This window comes from Cnephaeus nilssonii (genome assembly GCF_951640355.1).
Source record: "Cnephaeus nilssonii genome assembly, chromosome: 17".
Taxonomy (NCBI): Eukaryota; Metazoa; Chordata; class Mammalia; order Chiroptera; family Vespertilionidae; genus Cnephaeus; species Cnephaeus nilssonii.
Genome location: NC_137088.1, coordinates 35775126 through 35791888, shown reverse-complemented (window position 1 = coordinate 35791888; position 16763 = coordinate 35775126). Strand labels below are relative to the sequence as shown.

Here is a 16763-nt window from a genome sequence, read left to right as displayed (position 1 = left end):
CTGTCCCCATATTATCCATATTATTCAATTCTTTGAAAAGCAAATCTGATCGTGTCACTCTCCAAATAAAACTAGCAATGTCTTCTTCCCTGAACTCTAAGAATAATATCCAAATTCCTTAAAATGGCACATAGACTTTCCATGACCTGGCCCCTGTGCAGTTCCAGCCCCAAGTCAGTCCGCATTCCCTCTTGTTTTTGCATCTCGCCACACCTCAAAGGTGCTGCTAGGTGCTCTCCTGCCACAGCACAGGGCTTTTACACGTGCCTTTTGCCTGGAAAGCCCTTTTCTCTCTTTTCTCTTCTGCCTCTTCCACCCTACCTCCATCTCTCCCTTTTGCCCAGTGAAGTATTTATTCTTTCTTTGAATTTAAACTTAATCATGATTCCTCAGAGAAACCCTCCCTGACCTCTGTAAAAAGGGTTGTCATACTTGCATTGGGCTCTCATAGCACTGTCTAGTTTTTCTTTGCAATGTTTAGTACAGTTGTAATTGTACGTTTTCTTGGGTTATCTTTGATTAATATCTTTTTCTCTCATGTAAATGTAAGCTCCTTGAGGGCAGGTACCCTATCTTTGCTTTATCACCCATTGCATCTGCATCCTATAGTATCTTGCCTCGTGTATAAAATACATGGAAGAATGGATGCATGTATGAGTTGTTGTGAGGATTAGAGCTCACATATGTGAGGCAACTGGGTCAGTACCTGACACACAGTAGGCGTTTAATAAGTAGTAGGTCACTCTTAGTATGGCTCATTATAGTGTTTTCTTCAATGTGAGTATTCTGCTATCTGATTAAGGCCATTTATCTTATAAAGGCTTTCCCAAATTGTCCCACTTAAGTTTATGTAAGTTTATGTCTAGTATAAGTCACAGACCTGCTTAGTGTTCTGACTGGAGAAGGAATATAAGGGAGGTATGTGATTTGCAATGGGTAATTTAGAGAAGTAGTTCTTAATTTGGGACGGGGTGGTGATGAATAACCTCTTTGAGAATTTGGTGGAACTAATGGATCCTCATCACAGAAAAATACATATCTGTGCACAGGTCTAATATCTAATGTCAGAGGATCCACAGAACACTGAAATCCATTCATGAGTCCTGTTTGGGTCCCTGGCTCAGAGGAAGATAAAGAGAAGGACAGGGCTTAGCCTGCCTGCAGGATCCTGTGGGATTGTTGAGATAAGGAGGGAGATGGCTCATCTCTGCTCCAAGCCAGAGTGGGGCCTTTGCATCCAAAGATGCTGCTCACTGATGTCTGGAGCCTCAGCTGGCTGGGAGAGAGTGGGTACCTGCCCCCAAAGAGAATCATGATTCCTCACTGTGCACTTAGCCAACAGCAGCTGCAGCTACTATGCCCTAAGTTCTGACTGTGTGCCCAACACAGAGCTAGTTACTTATACTTGCTATCCATAATCCTTCCAACACCATGCAAAGTGAGTAGTATTGTTCCCATTTTATAGATGAGGAGAAGGGGAATGAGGTTAGAGAATGGAATGGCCTATTTTCGTGTGAATAACCTTCCTCCTACAGTCAGAATGCTTCATGTAATGGAAAAAGAAGCATCCCTTTTCTTTCCTTGGCTCAGAGCATATTGTGATAGAGTAAGAAGGCCAGATTTTGGGTCCCAACTGCAACTTCACGAGCCAAACTTTCTGAGTCTCAGCTCCCTTCTCATGCACAAGTGTCCAGGAATAACACCCTCTTCCTTGTAGATGGTTTGAGAATTAACAGATGATGGATATAAACCGGCTTTATTAAGTTTTACTCACATGTTATAATTGTTCCCACTGTATTTTCTTAGAATAAGTTTGTCAGTTTTCATTTTCAAAAGAAAATTCTTTTCTTTGAACTAACTTCAGTCTCCAGCTATTCTATTAAAATGGAATTTTGAGGCCCTGAGTCATGCTGCCAACTTTGCCTTTACCAAAGAAAGGCAGACTTCCTTGCCTTTTTGGATTTCAAAAATACCTGAAGAAATTAGGACTAGTCTGCCTGCTAGAGAAGCCCTCCTGAGATTTGCAGGGTTATCAGTTCAGAAATCCCTAGACAATTCAGGAAGCTTTTACCAGTTCGCTGCTTTCTTAAAATTAAAACTCAATAGCCAATGCATCTTTGATTGGTTTTCTCTCATTTCTTGGCTGACTTATGGTTTTTAAGATGATCGCTAATTCCAAACTTTGACTGTTACTGATAGTTAAAAACACCTGTTACATTATGACTCAATAATCATATTTATGTGTGTCTTTATATATATATATATATATATATATATATATATATATATATATACATATATAACGAAAACAAAACTTTAACAAAATAATACTTTACTCTGCTTATTTTTTATCCTATTCTGTTTTATCTTTTTTTTGAAAAATGATAGTTGTGACCCACTAAATGATTTAGGACTCACAAATAGTTCATCACCTATATTTGGACAGTGCTGTGTACCTATTTCGAGAATATTGGCAGATAAATGAACTGTACTAGGCATGGTTTCATTCATTTTATATCTACCTGTATCTTCCTGTTTTTGAAGTATTATAAAGCTCTTCAACTATTTAAGTTTTTGGGTTTTTTTTAAAAGTAAGCATTTTGTATATTTCCTCCTAATTTTTTTCTGCCTATCTTTTAAAGACAAAGATTTTACTATATTCTGTTTTATTGTATTATCTATCTATCTATCTATCTATCTATCTATCTATCTATGGCTAATATGCTAAGTGTCCATCCAGGTAATGATGTCACATAGCAACGCCTGGCTTCCTCTCCCTACTGACAACTAGCTTCCTTGTAGTTTCTGCAGCCCAGGAACACGACTTGCCTTATAGCCAGGTGCAAACACTTTACACTGTAACCAAATGTCTGTGAAGTGTTTTCCTGTGCCTCATCTCATTTGATCTTCACAGAAGTACTGGAGTAGGTAGATAGGAGATTCGGTGGAATCCCATTTTCTTTTCATTAGCTGGAAAATAGAGATTTAGAAAGCTTAGAGACTTGACCCAACTGAAAGGAAGTAAGGAATGGTGGATCTTGAAAATGTCTTCAGGTTTTCTCACTGCACAGAATATAGTCAAACACTGCTGCAGTTAAATATTTTACCCTTCGTTCTCCCAGCATGATCTACAATAATAGTCTGCTTCATGTTGATATTTACTGCTGTGTTGCTTTCAGTTACCTGAAAGTTGGGGTAATTCACTGGGCTGGAAAAGTTTAGCAAAATCAGAAAGCAGGTCTAATTAAGCAAATTTGTTCTATATCTATAAAAGGTTAAGTTGACTTGCGCATGCATGATACATATAAAGCTCTCTCTGGCACCAATTGCACATGTGTGTTTCCATCTGTCATTGTCGATCATGAATTTGGTTGACACTTCTATTATAGAGAGAGGGCCAATAGCAATATTAAAATATTTCTTCTACTTAATTTTCTTTCAATGTGCACGAATTTGTGCACCAGGCCACTAGTTTTAGCATAATAGTATTATGCTCTATATCAACATCCTTTTAAGTTGATACATTTGATAATTTATTTTACCAAATTTTACATTTAGATTTTTTATACTTATTTACTAGCGTTCCCGTTGCAGGAAAAATCCTGCAATAGGGTTTCCTGCTTTTCCCTTCTCCCCTGGCCCCGCCTCCGCTCCTCCCTTGTCCCCCGGCCCGCCTTCTCCGCCAGCCCACCTGCTTTTCTCCCTTCTCCCCCTGCCCCGCCTTCGCTCCTCCCTTGTCCCCCGGCCCACCTTCTCCGCCAGCCCGCCTGCTTTTCTCCCTTCTCCCCCGGCCCCGCCTCCGCTCCTCCTTTCTCCTCCCTCCCCCCCTTGCTTGCTTCTCCGCAGCTTTGCTCCCTTCTGCAGCTTTTGGCTTCTTTCTACACTGTCTTGATATGCAAATTAGCCGCCATCTTTGTTGGGGTGATTTGCATACTCGTCCTGATTGGTTGGTGGGCGTGGCTTGGCTGGTGGGCGTAGCGAAGGTGCGGTCAATTTGCATATTTGTCTATTATTAGGTAGGACTATTAGGAGCTTCTTTGTGCATGAAATTCCTCCCCTCCTTCCTATTTTGAATTATTTCCTTACACTTCTAGATGTGGAATTACTGGGTTGAAGAGTTTGAATATTTTAAGGCTTAAAATCAAAAGTTGTCCATTTGACAATTGGCTTTTGGGGCTAGGGGACCCTGATTTTGTAGTGTTTGCTTATTTTCGTGGTGTCAGTGATCCCATCACAGCCAATTTCAAGCCACCATTGCGAAGTCACATTATTCGGAGATGGGAAGAGAAAGTAGGCTCTCCCAAGCCATCTCTAGCACACCACTGCTTATAACTATTGGCCCAAACTGCCAATTTTCTCTCTTGCCAATAATGTACCCTTATCAACATTGAATGTTGTATACATTTGGTTAGTTGAAAATGAGCATTGTTTAAGTTTTATTTCCCTCAATAAAATGTTGATTCCACTTACAAGTCATGATGGCACCATATTGTTACAATAAATAGTTCTTGTGATTGCGTTGAAAGTAGCCTAAGTAGTTACCCCATTACTAATCTTTCTGGAAAGCTTGTTTGAGTCTTCTGTTTTCTTCAAAGCAGTTATTGAAGATTGGATGTTTGGGAAATGTTTTGTAATTTCAAAACCATTAGGCTTTAATTCTAGGGCTTTAGAATCTTTAGACGAGAGCAATAGCATTGGTATGCTTTTAGTGGGCTCTTCACTTAGCGATCTTTGCATCTTGGCAGCTGTCTGTTATATCACCGAGCATTAGAGAATTGAATAATTTTCTCATACTTTTAAAACATGTAATTTCTTTTATGCATTTTCTGTTATATCAAATGTTTAGGTAATAGCCATTTATCAGATGTACATGTTTAATGGGATTAGGGTAAAAATTTCTCAGACACTCAAGTTGACAATTTCCCTCCTTTCCTTTCTCATGTTGTACTTTTTCAGCAAATTGCTGGGTGGACCATAGACAGATCATGACTGGACCACTTCATTGAGTTGTATGCTCTCAGCCAAGTAGAGAGAAATATTTATTTCATAAACCTTTTAAACAAAGTATTTTTCCAATTACATTTTGCTTCTTTCTACTGATTTGTATCATAAAAGGAAGTGATTTGTATAAGTTCACACAATGAATTTGCGGCAAAACCAGTTCTAGAACCCAGAACTCCTTGTTAATGATTATTTTTTTGTTTGTTTTTTATTTTTGTATTTTATGATTTTTTTATTGTTTAAAGTTTTACATATGTCTTCTTTTTCCCCAATTGACCCCCCTTCTCCCCAGCCATTCCCACCCCGGGCAATCCCCCACCACCCCAGTGTCTGTGTCCATTGGTTATATTAATATGCATGCATATAAGTCCTTTGGTTACTCTCTAACCCTCCCCTCCCCCCCCCCCCCCCGATTTGTCTCTGGATCTATTCTTGTTCATCAAATTATGTTGATCATTATATTCCACATATGAGTGAGATCATGTGATATTTATCTTTCTCCAACTGGCTTATTTTGCTAGCATGATGCTCTCCAGTTCCAACCATGCTGTTGCAAATGGTAAAAATTCCTTCTTTTTTATAGCGGCATAGTATTCCATTGTATTTCTACAATAACTGAGCTTCCTGATTTAGTTTCTAAAGCACTTAACAGGTTTTGGAGTCACTTTAAAAAAATCAAAGGATTATTAAATGATGTTCAGCCTAGTGTCAAATGGATTCTGTCATTTTTCTGTCCAGATGCTTGCCTCATGTGAGTAGGAGGGTTACTTCAAAGCATTTTCACGCTGACCTCCCTTTATGGGTAAGTGATAGATTTCTCTTCAGCAGTTCATTCCTTTTCTGTAGCTCATCTTAGGTCATGTTGCTCTAAGAACTTATTCCTGATCTTTTCTGCTCAAAAAAAGTTTTCTTTTTTTCTTATTACCTTCCTATCTCATTGCCTTTGTATTTAGTGTCAGAAATATGCTCATTCTTTGAAATTAGTCATCCACTGTAGTATGTAATATAACATTCTAATTTATATACTTTAAGTACCACTTAGTCCCAACTCTACATTTGCAGATGATAAAACCTAGACCTGGAGAATATTTGATCAACTAGAACTTATCCACTTCTTCTCTCTACCAGTTAATAAAAGATAACTTTGTTACTAAAGATAGATAATTATGTAATGGTGATAGATTGAAATGAACAAATAGGTGAGTGAAGTTATTATAGTAGAGTTTATTTACATTGTGGTATAGTCACTATTTGTTGAGTGCTTGCCTATGTCTTTGCTAAGTGCAGGTGAGAGTTATCCTATGGATGAGAAAACTAAGGCATAGAGAGGTTAAATAAATTGTCCAAAGTTGCATGAGAGTAACTCAGGACATTTGATCAGAGCCCAGGTTTATGGAGTCACATTTGAAAATTGAACCACAAAATCTCTATATGAATGGCATTTTCTGGATTGATGCTGTGTAGGTTCTTCCTAAATAAATTGAATAGCCTTTAGACACCCTATAAAATTGAACCTTAATAATATTATCTGTCTTGTTTTATAATCTATGTAGGATTTTTTTTTCTCTTTAATGTTCTTTGAAGTTCTATAATTCTGGAGCTTGAAGGAATCCCTTTAGATAAAATGATTCAACTCCTTCATTTTAGAGGTGAGGAAAGAATTTCCCCAAGATCTTAAAATCAATGAGCTGCAGGATTAGAACACATACTGCTTCAGCCAATGCTTTTTTTTGTTTTTAATCGCATCAGGCCATTTCTTTTCTAACCCATTTCAAGTGTTAGAGAAATAGAATGCTAATTTCTCCCTTCTCTCCCCTTTTCTTGCTGGGTAACAGTTGTAAATGCCCTTGATTTTTTTTTTTAATTGAAGTTTAAGCGATGATTACTTTTGTAGTTTATCCAGCACATACCCTCTGTCACAAGTGAATCATGGGGAAAATAATAGTACCTTCTTCATGGAGTTGTAGTGAGGATTAAATGAGATGGTACTGATCATGAAAAGTCTGTACATGGGCATTTCTGCTAACAACATTATTAGTGATTCCAAATCTCCAGTGATGAGACTAGTCATCTATACTAATAAAAGCCTAAGTGGCCCTCGCTCCCTTGCACGATGCCCTCATGTCATCACAAGATGGCCACCTCCACGTCATCACAAGATGGCTGCCACAAGATGGCCGGCAGGGGAGGGCAGTTGTGGGTGATCAGGCTGGCAGGGAAGGGCAGTTGGGGGCGAATAGGCCAGCAGGGGAGGGCAGTTGGGGGCAATCGGGCTGGCAGGGGAGGGCAATTGGGGGTGACCAGGCCGGCAGGGGAGGGCAGTTGCAGGCAATCAGGCCTGCAGGGGAGGGCAGTTGGGGGTGACCAGGCCGGCAGGGGAGGGCAGTTGGGGGTGATTGGGCCGGCAGGGGAGCAGTTAGACATCAATCAGGCTGGCAGGGGAGCGGTTAGGGGGCAATCAGGCTGGCAGGCAGAAGCAGTTAGGGGCAATCAGGCAGGCAGGCAGAAGCAGTTAGGGGCAATCAGGCAGGCAGGCAGGCGAGGGTTAGGAGCCAGCAGTCCTACATTGCATTTTGTTGTCAGGCCTCCTCTCAGACAGTTTCTCAGCCTTTTCTTGTTTTTGATGATCTTGACAGTTTTAAGGAGTACTTGGCAGTTATTTTGGTAGAATGCCACTTAATTTGGGTTTATCTAATGTCTTTTTAAATATATATATTTTTTTTATTTCAGAGAGGAAGGGAGAGGGAGAGAGACATAAGAAACATCAATGATGAGAGAGAATCATTGATTGGCTGCCTCCTGCATGCCCCTACTGAGGATCAGCCATAACCCAGTTGTGTGCCCTGACCGGGAATCTAACCCTGACCTCCTGCTTCATAGGTCGATGTTCAACCACTGAGCCACACTGGCCGGGCTAATGTTGTCTTTTTCATTATTAGACTGGGGTTACAGGTTTTTGGAAAGAATACCGCTGAGGTGAAACACCCTTTTCATCACATCATATCAGAAGGTACCTGATATCCACATAGCATCCCTGGTGGTATTAAACTTAATCACTTGGTTAGGTAGTGTTAGCCACGTTTCTCCACTGCAAGGTTACTATTTTTTCTTTGGATGTGATTCACTAACTCCAACTGCTCTCAATGAGGAGAAGGCTTAAGCTCTACTCATGGAGGAGGCAGTATGTATCTACATATATTGTTTGGAAATCTGAGAGGAAGACTTGTTCCTTTACCTTTACATATTTACTTATCCATCATTTATTTATATCAGAATGGTTTCATAGAAATTTATTTTATATTATGGGTTATAAAATCATATGACGTTATTTGTTATGTTGCCCATATTGGTCCAACCTTGGCCATTGAGAGTTCTTTGTTCTTTTTATCAGGGTAAAACAAAAAACACAAACACTTTGTAAAATTTGTCTTTATTGTTGAAAGTATTACAGCTGTTCCCTTTGTTTTTTCCCCCCATTGATCCCCTTCACCCCACACCTGCCCCTCCCAGGCCTTTCAGTTGGCTCTGGTGTCCTCTTGACATCCTATCCTTTTGTTTATTGTGCACTTCCTTCTTTTCTAATATACAAGATGCTCCAAGTTCCTCTTGTGTTTTTCCTGCCTCAGCCCTAGAATTAGCCACGTGTCCAAGGAGCCCTGATTCCTTTTATTGGAGAATGGTATTTAGAAATCAAGAGCTAGGTGCTCAGCATTTATTGTCTTTTGAGAGAAAGGAGACAGAAAAAGTGAAAATGTTATGTATAACATTCAAAATGCTGTGGAAGCAGAAAGAACAGAGTGACCACTTTAGGCACGGGAAGTCATCACTGAAGAATTGGTATTTGAAGTTGAGTCAAGTTTTTTAGACAGAGGTCAGAGTTGTGGGAGTAGGAATGGGAAGGAGTGACAGAAAACATGTCAGCAATCAAGGGCATCTGGCTTTTTAATTTGATCTGACTATAGACTTACGTGACAATGATAGTAGCCCTGTGATGGTCTCATTATATAAAAATTAGCAATTTTTACTGATTGTCTCTGTAGGAGAGGTTTTTTTCCTATGTGAGCCCTGACAGTTCACAGTACTCCCTCCCTGTCTTCCTTTCAACCTTTCTTCCTTTTAAATGTATCTAGTTTCTAATCTCTGCCAGGCCCAGTACAAGGTACAGGAGTACAGAGAAGAATTTGATAGCTTCTGCCATCAAGAAGTTCTGTCGTCCATACATATATCATTTTGCTTTCTTCTCTTCCCTATAGCCCTTCACCAAGTGTCTAATTATTAATGCTTTTGCAGAACAGCATAAAAAGTGAAGAGCAAGTATTAGCAATGTCTGTATTGTGAATCTGACATAATACTTGACTCATTCAGAAAGTCTTTTATGTTCACAGATAACAGTTGGTGTATATGATCCCTGTAACTTAGCCCAATACCCTGGATGGCCTTTGAGGAATTTTTTGGTCCTAGCAGCCCACAAATGGTACAGTATTTACATGTGACTGTCTTTTTGTCTATATGTTTTTGACAATGTGTCTGCCTGTGTCTGCATTTTTTTTTCACTTCTGGCACACAAACCAGGTGGGAGTCACTAAGTCAGTCATGATCCAATTCCATCAGTGGTGAGCCCCTAAGCAGGCCTGTTATGAAGCTGCAGACTGTGACCATGCTGTATTAAAGATGTTTTAGAATTAGGCAGGGAAGTAGCCGGAAGTCCTGACCCTGAAATTCTTCAGCCCTCTCTTCAGCTTTCGGATAGGATTATCCTGTTGCTTCCAGCCTTCTTTTGTCCCACCCTAAAATAATTTAAAAAGAGGGTACTTAAAAGGCCAATATACATTTGAAAAAATGCTCAACATCATTGGTCATCAAGGAAATAAAATGAAATACTAATCATTAATAAATCACAATACCAGGTCTTGTTGAAGATATGGAGCAATTGGAACTCTCAGACACTGCTGGAAAACTGGCAGTATCTATCACAGTTAAAAATATCCTTAGTTCAGCAATTGTACTCTCAAGTATATATCATACATAAATGCTCACTCAGATACAAGCAAAAGACATATCAAGAATGTTTATGGCTGGGAGGCTCAGTTTGTTGGAGCATCTTCCCGTACACCAAAAGGTTGTGAGTTTGATTCCTGTGATCAGGGCACATATGGGAGGCAACCAATTGATGTTTCTCTCTCACATTGTTTTTTTCTCTCTCCCTTCTTCTCTCTCTAAAAATCAATTAAAAATAAAACATATCCTTGGACGAGTATTTTTTTAAAAATGAATTTTAAAAATACAGAATATTAAAAAAAATTTTTTTTTCATTGAATTTTAGAGAGGGGAAGGGAGAGGAATAGAGAGATAGAAACATCAATGAGAGAGAAACATCATTGATCGGCTGCCTCTTGCACACCCCCTACTGGGGATGGAGCCCACAACCCAGGCACATGCCCTGACTGGGAATCAACTGGTAACCTCTTGGTTCATAGATTGATGCTCAACCACTAAGCCACATAGGCCGGGCTATCCCAGCATTATTCTTAATAACCCCAAACGGGGAATAACCCATATGTCATTCAGTAATGAAATGGAGTGGAATAAATCGTGGTGTATTCATTGCAATGGAATGCTATGTTACAAATTTTAGTGAACTGCTGATATATGTATCAATATAGATGAGTTTTAAAAACATAATGTTGAGTGAAATAAGCTGGATATAAAAGAATATATACTCTATGATTCCATCTATGTGAAGATCAAAATATGCAAGAGCCATGTATGTACTTGGAAGTTAGAGTAGTAGTTACTGTTGAAGAGGTGGTTATTAACTGGGAGAAGCCATGAGACAGGCTCCTTTATATTTAAAAGTTGTGTACTTGTCTTTGTGGCTGCTTAAGTCAAAATGTTTACTTTAAAATAATGAAGGTAGCTAAGTTATAGATTGTCCCCAGCGGGAGAATGGTTATACTTACTTATCCAGGTGGTCAGTCTATCTAGTGCAAATGGGCTTCCTAACTACCTAAGTGTGGCATCATAGAATTTAAGTGCAGATGGAGAGAAGAGCGACCAGAAGAACCCATGCTTGCGCTAGCCATTCTTTTCAATGTCTTATAAGCTTTTTTCTCCTACATTTAAGATTCATTTGTCAGAATTATTTAAGATTGTTATATGAAATTCACCTAGAAAGAAATCGCAGCCTATTCCACCTTCAGCCTCTAAGCACTGAGACAAAGGAAGCATACAAGGATGTCTTCAGAATCTCTCAAAGGTTAAAGCCCATCCCTTGAGGGTGTCAGGGAAGCATAATTACAGTGAATTGCATTCTTTCCACCTGGGTTTGCTGAAGTTCTAATGTGAGCTCTTTCTTTTCCTTCCTTAAAAAACTAAAAACCATCAGGAGTAGTAGTTTCCAGTCTGTTGAAGTCCTCTGCTTCCGGGACCGCACCTTGCAGGGGGTCAGAGACATCACTCACAGCATCATCTTCGAAGTGAAGCTTCCAGAAATGGCTTTTAGCCCAGGTAATTTGCTGGTCTTTGAGAATGCATATAATTATTATTTATCATAAACCTCATCAGGCTTAACTTTCCTTTTATCCTTTTACAATAGCAGCAGAAGGGAGAGAAAAGTACAATTTCTACCTCTTTGTCAATGTGATCACCTCCCTTGAACAGAGAGCAGCTCTGCTAGTCTGACAGGCACGAAGGCAAAGATTGTCCCCAGGAAATTTTCTCCAGGCAGGATTTTTCAATCTTAAGGATGTTTTCCCCGTAGTTTTGTTTTTATTTTTGCTTAAGACACAATCTTTATTCCTGACCCTTCTTAAAGGAAAAATGAAATATTAATGCACTGACATACTTATTTGATACAAACTTAAAGTTGTGTGTGATTCTACTCTCCATGCAATAAATAAGTGAGCAAAAGTGCCATGTCTCTTTCCATATTTAATATTTTTCATTTGGTCCTGTGTGATAGACATCAGCTATTCTCCTCCTTTCATAAATAAGGAAACTTGGGCTCACAGACATTTTATATAGGTTGTGTGTGTGTGTGTGTGTGTTACACTTATGTTTATATTCATGTCACAGAACACATGTTGAAGTTTGAGTAAAATAAAGGTGATACTTACTAGTACCCACCACAGGGAATATTCCTTATGAAGAATCTGTCCTGTGTAAAAGACAGAACACAAGGTCTGGCATGTTATAGGTGCTTTATAAATGCTGATTTATGTTAATTTCCTGTCACACTAAATAAGCCCAGCATTCTCCAAAAGGATCCCTCAGATTTTTGTGTCTTACATGCTTTTCAGAGTAGTTTCACATACATTGTTCAATTCATTCCTCACAATGTCCCACATAGCTTCAAGGCACATTGCTTTCTTTAATCCACAAGTCATGTGCCTTAAAGTGTTTTAGTGGGTGGGGCGGGGAAGGAAGGATGTTAATATTTCTTCTGAGATGGCATTTCTAGAATGCAGAATTCAAAAGGATCCAGGATTACTCTGATGACATTTTATCAGTAATTCTTTGCTGTAGTACTGAGAAATGTCTTAATTAGACTTCTCAGAGAGATTGATCATGAAGTGCTTTGTCAGGCAATTGGGGAAGTGGTTTACTTGTTACTTTGAGCCATAAGAAATCCATTGCCTCCCTGCTATTTTAGTTAATTGCATTTGGTTTAGCACCCTCTTCTGGCACATTCTAAAATAGCTTCCATGTGATGCTAACATACATGCTGTACTTTTGTTATGTTAAAGCCACAACCTGAGGGTAGTTCTAGGGGAATGAGGTTAACTAACAAGTAATGCGGGCCTGGTCTACACCTGGTTGGCCACCATCACCTTCCATACTTCCCTCCCTAAATCCTGCCAATCACCCTTGGGGGAGGCACTTTTCTTTCCATTTTAAAGATAAAGTCATTGAATTACTCTTATTCCCTGCTCCCAATATTACTGATGCTTGATGGAACTGGCAAACCCAGGAAACACTGCATTTACATTTGAAAAAGAGGCTTTCTATAATCCAGTAATGTCTCAATACATCTTTTTTGAATGTCGATGGAAAGGCAGTTTTTCTTTATTTTTTTTTAATGCGAATTAATAGTTCCCCTTTTAGCTGTAAATTAAACTTTATCTTTCACCCTAGTCAGGTGGTTCAGTTCCTTAAAGCATCGTCCCATACACCAAAGAGTTTCAAGATCGATCCCTGGTCAGGACACATACTTAGGTTTGCAGGTTTGATGCCCGGTTGAGTTGCATTGGGAGGCAACCAATGGATGTTTCTCTTTCACATCTGTGTTTCTCTCTCCCTTCCACTCTAAAATCAGTAAAATTAAAAAACAACAACATATCCTTGGGTGAGGATTAAAAAAAAATCTTTCTAAATAATTATTCTGTATTATAGTGTGAACTGAAGGTTTTTTTAGTATTTCTAAGACATCCCATAGTTGCAGTGGTATCACAAGTATCGTTTTAAATATCCTATATTTTCTTATGCTCTTCGTAGTGCAGCCAAGCCCACCCTCCATTGCTGATATAAAGAGTATCCTGGCAACTGGCTGAAGGAGGCAGCAGACGCTGCGGAGGGTGGGAGAGCCCTCATTTTAACTCCTGTCCTGATGTTCTTCTCCTAGTTGACTAACTGGGAAAACAGGTCCTAAGTTTCCCCTAAAAATATTTTCTCAATAATTTTGGATATGACTTACAGATGTAGTTTATATGGAGGCAGGTATGATAGATTAAATATTGCCATATATACAGTATCCCAAAAATGTATACAGGCACTTTGAATAGTTATAAAGGTAACTAGAGGCCTCATGCACGAATTCGTGCACCAGTGAGGTCCCTAGGCCTGGCTGGTGATCGGGGTCGATCAGGGCCATCTCGCCCAGTCCTGATTGGGGCCGATGGATGCTGGCCAGCCTTGGAGGGACCACGGGAGGGCTCCAGGGCGTGTCCAGCCTGTCTCACCCAGTCCGGATTGGGGCCGATTGGAGCCTGGGAGGGACCACAGGAGAGCCCATCTAGCCCAGTCCCGATCCGGGCTGGCTGGCCGGGGAGGGACTATGGGAGGGATCACGGGAGGGCTCCAGGGCATGTCCGACTGTCTAGCCCAGTGTAGCCCAGTCTAGCCCAGTCCTGATCGGCCAGACCCCAGCAGCAAGCTAACCTACCGGTTGGAGTGTCTGCCCCCTGGTGGTCAGTGTGTGTCATAGTGACTGGTGGAATGGTCGAACGAATGGTTGACACTTAGCATATTATGCTTTTATTATATAGGATTTTATTAAAATACTAGGGGCCCAGTGCACAAAATTCGTGCACTGGGAGTCGGGGGTCCCTCAGCCCAACCTGCCCCCTCTCATATACTGGGAGCCTCAGGGGATGTCCTACTGACAGCTTAGGCCCGAGCCCCACGGGGAGCAGGCCTAAGCCGCAGTCTGGCCTCCCTTTGTGGGAGGCAACCGGGCTGATCAGGGGAAGGCACCAGCCCTGTCACCCCACTGCTGCAGCCACTGCCAGTCACCGCAGCCACCAACGTGTTTTCATCAACACGGACTCCAGTCCCTTCACCAAGAAAAAATGACAACTTTCTTTAGGCATTTTCAAGATGTGTCTTTCATAGGATATGGATTTCTTTATTTATTTTTTATCCTCACCTGAGGATATGTTTCCATTGACTTTTAGAGAATGTGGAAGAGAAAGGGAAAGACAGAGAGAAACATCAAAGTGAGAGGAACACTTTGATTGGTTGCCTCCTGCATGAGCCCTGATCTGGGCCCCAGCCAGGGAGGAGCCTGCAACCTAGGTACATGCCCTTGATCAGAATCGAACCCAGACCCTGCTGTCTGCAGGCTGAGGCATTATCCACTGAGTCAAACCGGCTAGGGCAGGATATGACATTTCTTAGCCCTCCAGCAGCGGACCTTCATTTTTTTCTCCAGAAGTGTGGTGGAAAAACCCTAATTCACCTTTTTGGATTCTTATTACCCAAGTTACTAAGAATATTATCAGTGGCATACAGGAAACTTAGCCAATGTGCAGTCAGAAAAGGTGTTTCCTCTATAGTTCACACCAATCGAGGGCTGGGCCCTGCCCAGGCCTAAAGTCTCTGGCCGAAGCTTTAGGCCTGGGCAGGCCACTCAAGCTCCTTCTGATCTCTGGCTCAGCCCCTGCCCAGGCCTGCCCAGACCGAAAGCCTCTTGGCAAGGAGCGGACCCCCAGCTCCCTGCGATTGATTGCAGGGGGTCTGCTCCAGTACCAGGCCAAAAGCCTCCAGCGGATGCTTTAGGCCTGGGGCCGGAGTGGACACCCAGCTCCCTGCAATCGATCACAGGGGGTCCACTCCTGCACCAGGCTGAAGCAGGAGTGGACCTGCTTACTATTGGTGGAGGCTTTTGGCCTGGGGCCAGAGTGGACACCCAGCTCCCTGCGATTGATCGCAGGGGGTCTGCTTGTGCACCAGTCCCAAAGCCTCCGGCAGAGGCTTTTGTTTTGGTGCCGGATCGGACACCCAGCTCCCTGCAATCGATCTCAGAGGGTCCACTCCTGCTCCAGGCTGAAGCAACCCCCAGCTCCCTGTGATCGATTGCAGGGGGTCCACTCCTGCACCAGGCTGAAGCAACCCCCAGCTCCCTGCGATCTGTCGTAGGGGGTCCGCTCAGGGTGCCTATGTATGCGAATTAACCGCCATCTTGGTTGGGTTAATTTGCATATTCATCCTGATTGGCTGGTGGGCGTGGCTTTGGTGTAGTGAATGTGCGGTCAATTTGCATATTATTCTTTTATTAGGTAGGATATTTCATTTTCAAAGTTGAGCTATCAGCTATTAAAGTGTGTATACATTTTGGGGGGACACCCTGTATAGAATTTTTTCATTGTCAATAAGTTTAAAATACATCTAATTTTCTTAGAAATAGCTACAACATTTTGAGTACTGAGATATTTTAATTTGAAATGATATTTTGTTTTTGTCCCATGATTTTTTTTTAATGAGAAAGCTTAGTCTGGAGTTATAAACTACAGTACTATACTGTACTTGCCAGGTTTCTTATGCTGTGGATTAGGGAAGCATTTTTTATTAACATAAGAATAGTAAGAAAATATGATTTAGTAAGAAAAAAATTTTGAAGTTTTAACCTCTTTAAGAACTCAAATTTATTATATCAGTTTTAATTTTTCATGACTTTGAAAACAGGACCACTCCAAAGGCCTGAATTAGAACAAGAAGAGGCGTTTGTTTTTGGACTTCTTTCTGTGAATGATGTCCCCCAGCCAAATTGAGGCTCAAGTAGCTTTCCAGCATGATTGGTCCCAAGGTTTTCCATTGGTCATCCTATCTCATCTTTTCACAATGATATTAAAAAAAATCTCTGTTTTCAGTATTAGGAAAAACTTTCTTCATATGTAAATGAAATCAACACCTTCTAGGTCCCATAATTATATTAAGCAATATTTTTTAATTTTTTAAGATTTTTATTGATTTCAGTGAGGAAGGGAAAGGGAGAGAGAGAAACATCAATGATGAGAACCATTGATTGGCTGCCTCCTACACGCCCCCTACTGGGGATCGAGCCTGCAACCTGGGCATGTGCCCCTGACTGGAATTGAACCTGGGACCCTTCACTCCACAGGCCAACACTCTATCCACTGAGCCAAACCAAAGGGTGCAATACTATTTTTTTTTAAAGAAAGGTCAAAAGGTAAGTTTTCAAGGAAAGAAAAATAGAGGTGTCAGTAGAAATCTAAAAGGAGGAGAGTGGCCAAAGAACACCAGTG

At 40.9% G+C, this 16763-nt stretch overlaps 1 protein-coding gene across 6 annotated transcripts in view; it reads left to right on the top strand.

Moving 5' to 3' along the window:
* Nucleotides 1-16763, top strand: part of ATG7 (autophagy related 7) — a 254822-nt gene that overhangs the window by 48758 nt on the left and 189301 nt on the right. For 5 of the 6 annotated variants that reach the window (XM_079795433.1, XM_079795434.1, XM_079795435.1 and 2 more), the window contains 2 exons: nt 9387-9475; nt 11387-11508. In XM_079795433.1, coding sequence (XP_079651559.1) covers nt 9387-9475; nt 11387-11508 — 211 coding nt within the window. Of the gene's footprint in view, nt 1-5739; nt 5804-9386; nt 9476-11386; nt 11509-16763 lie in introns of all 6 variants that reach the window. The other variant, XM_079795438.1, reaches the window with a different exon arrangement.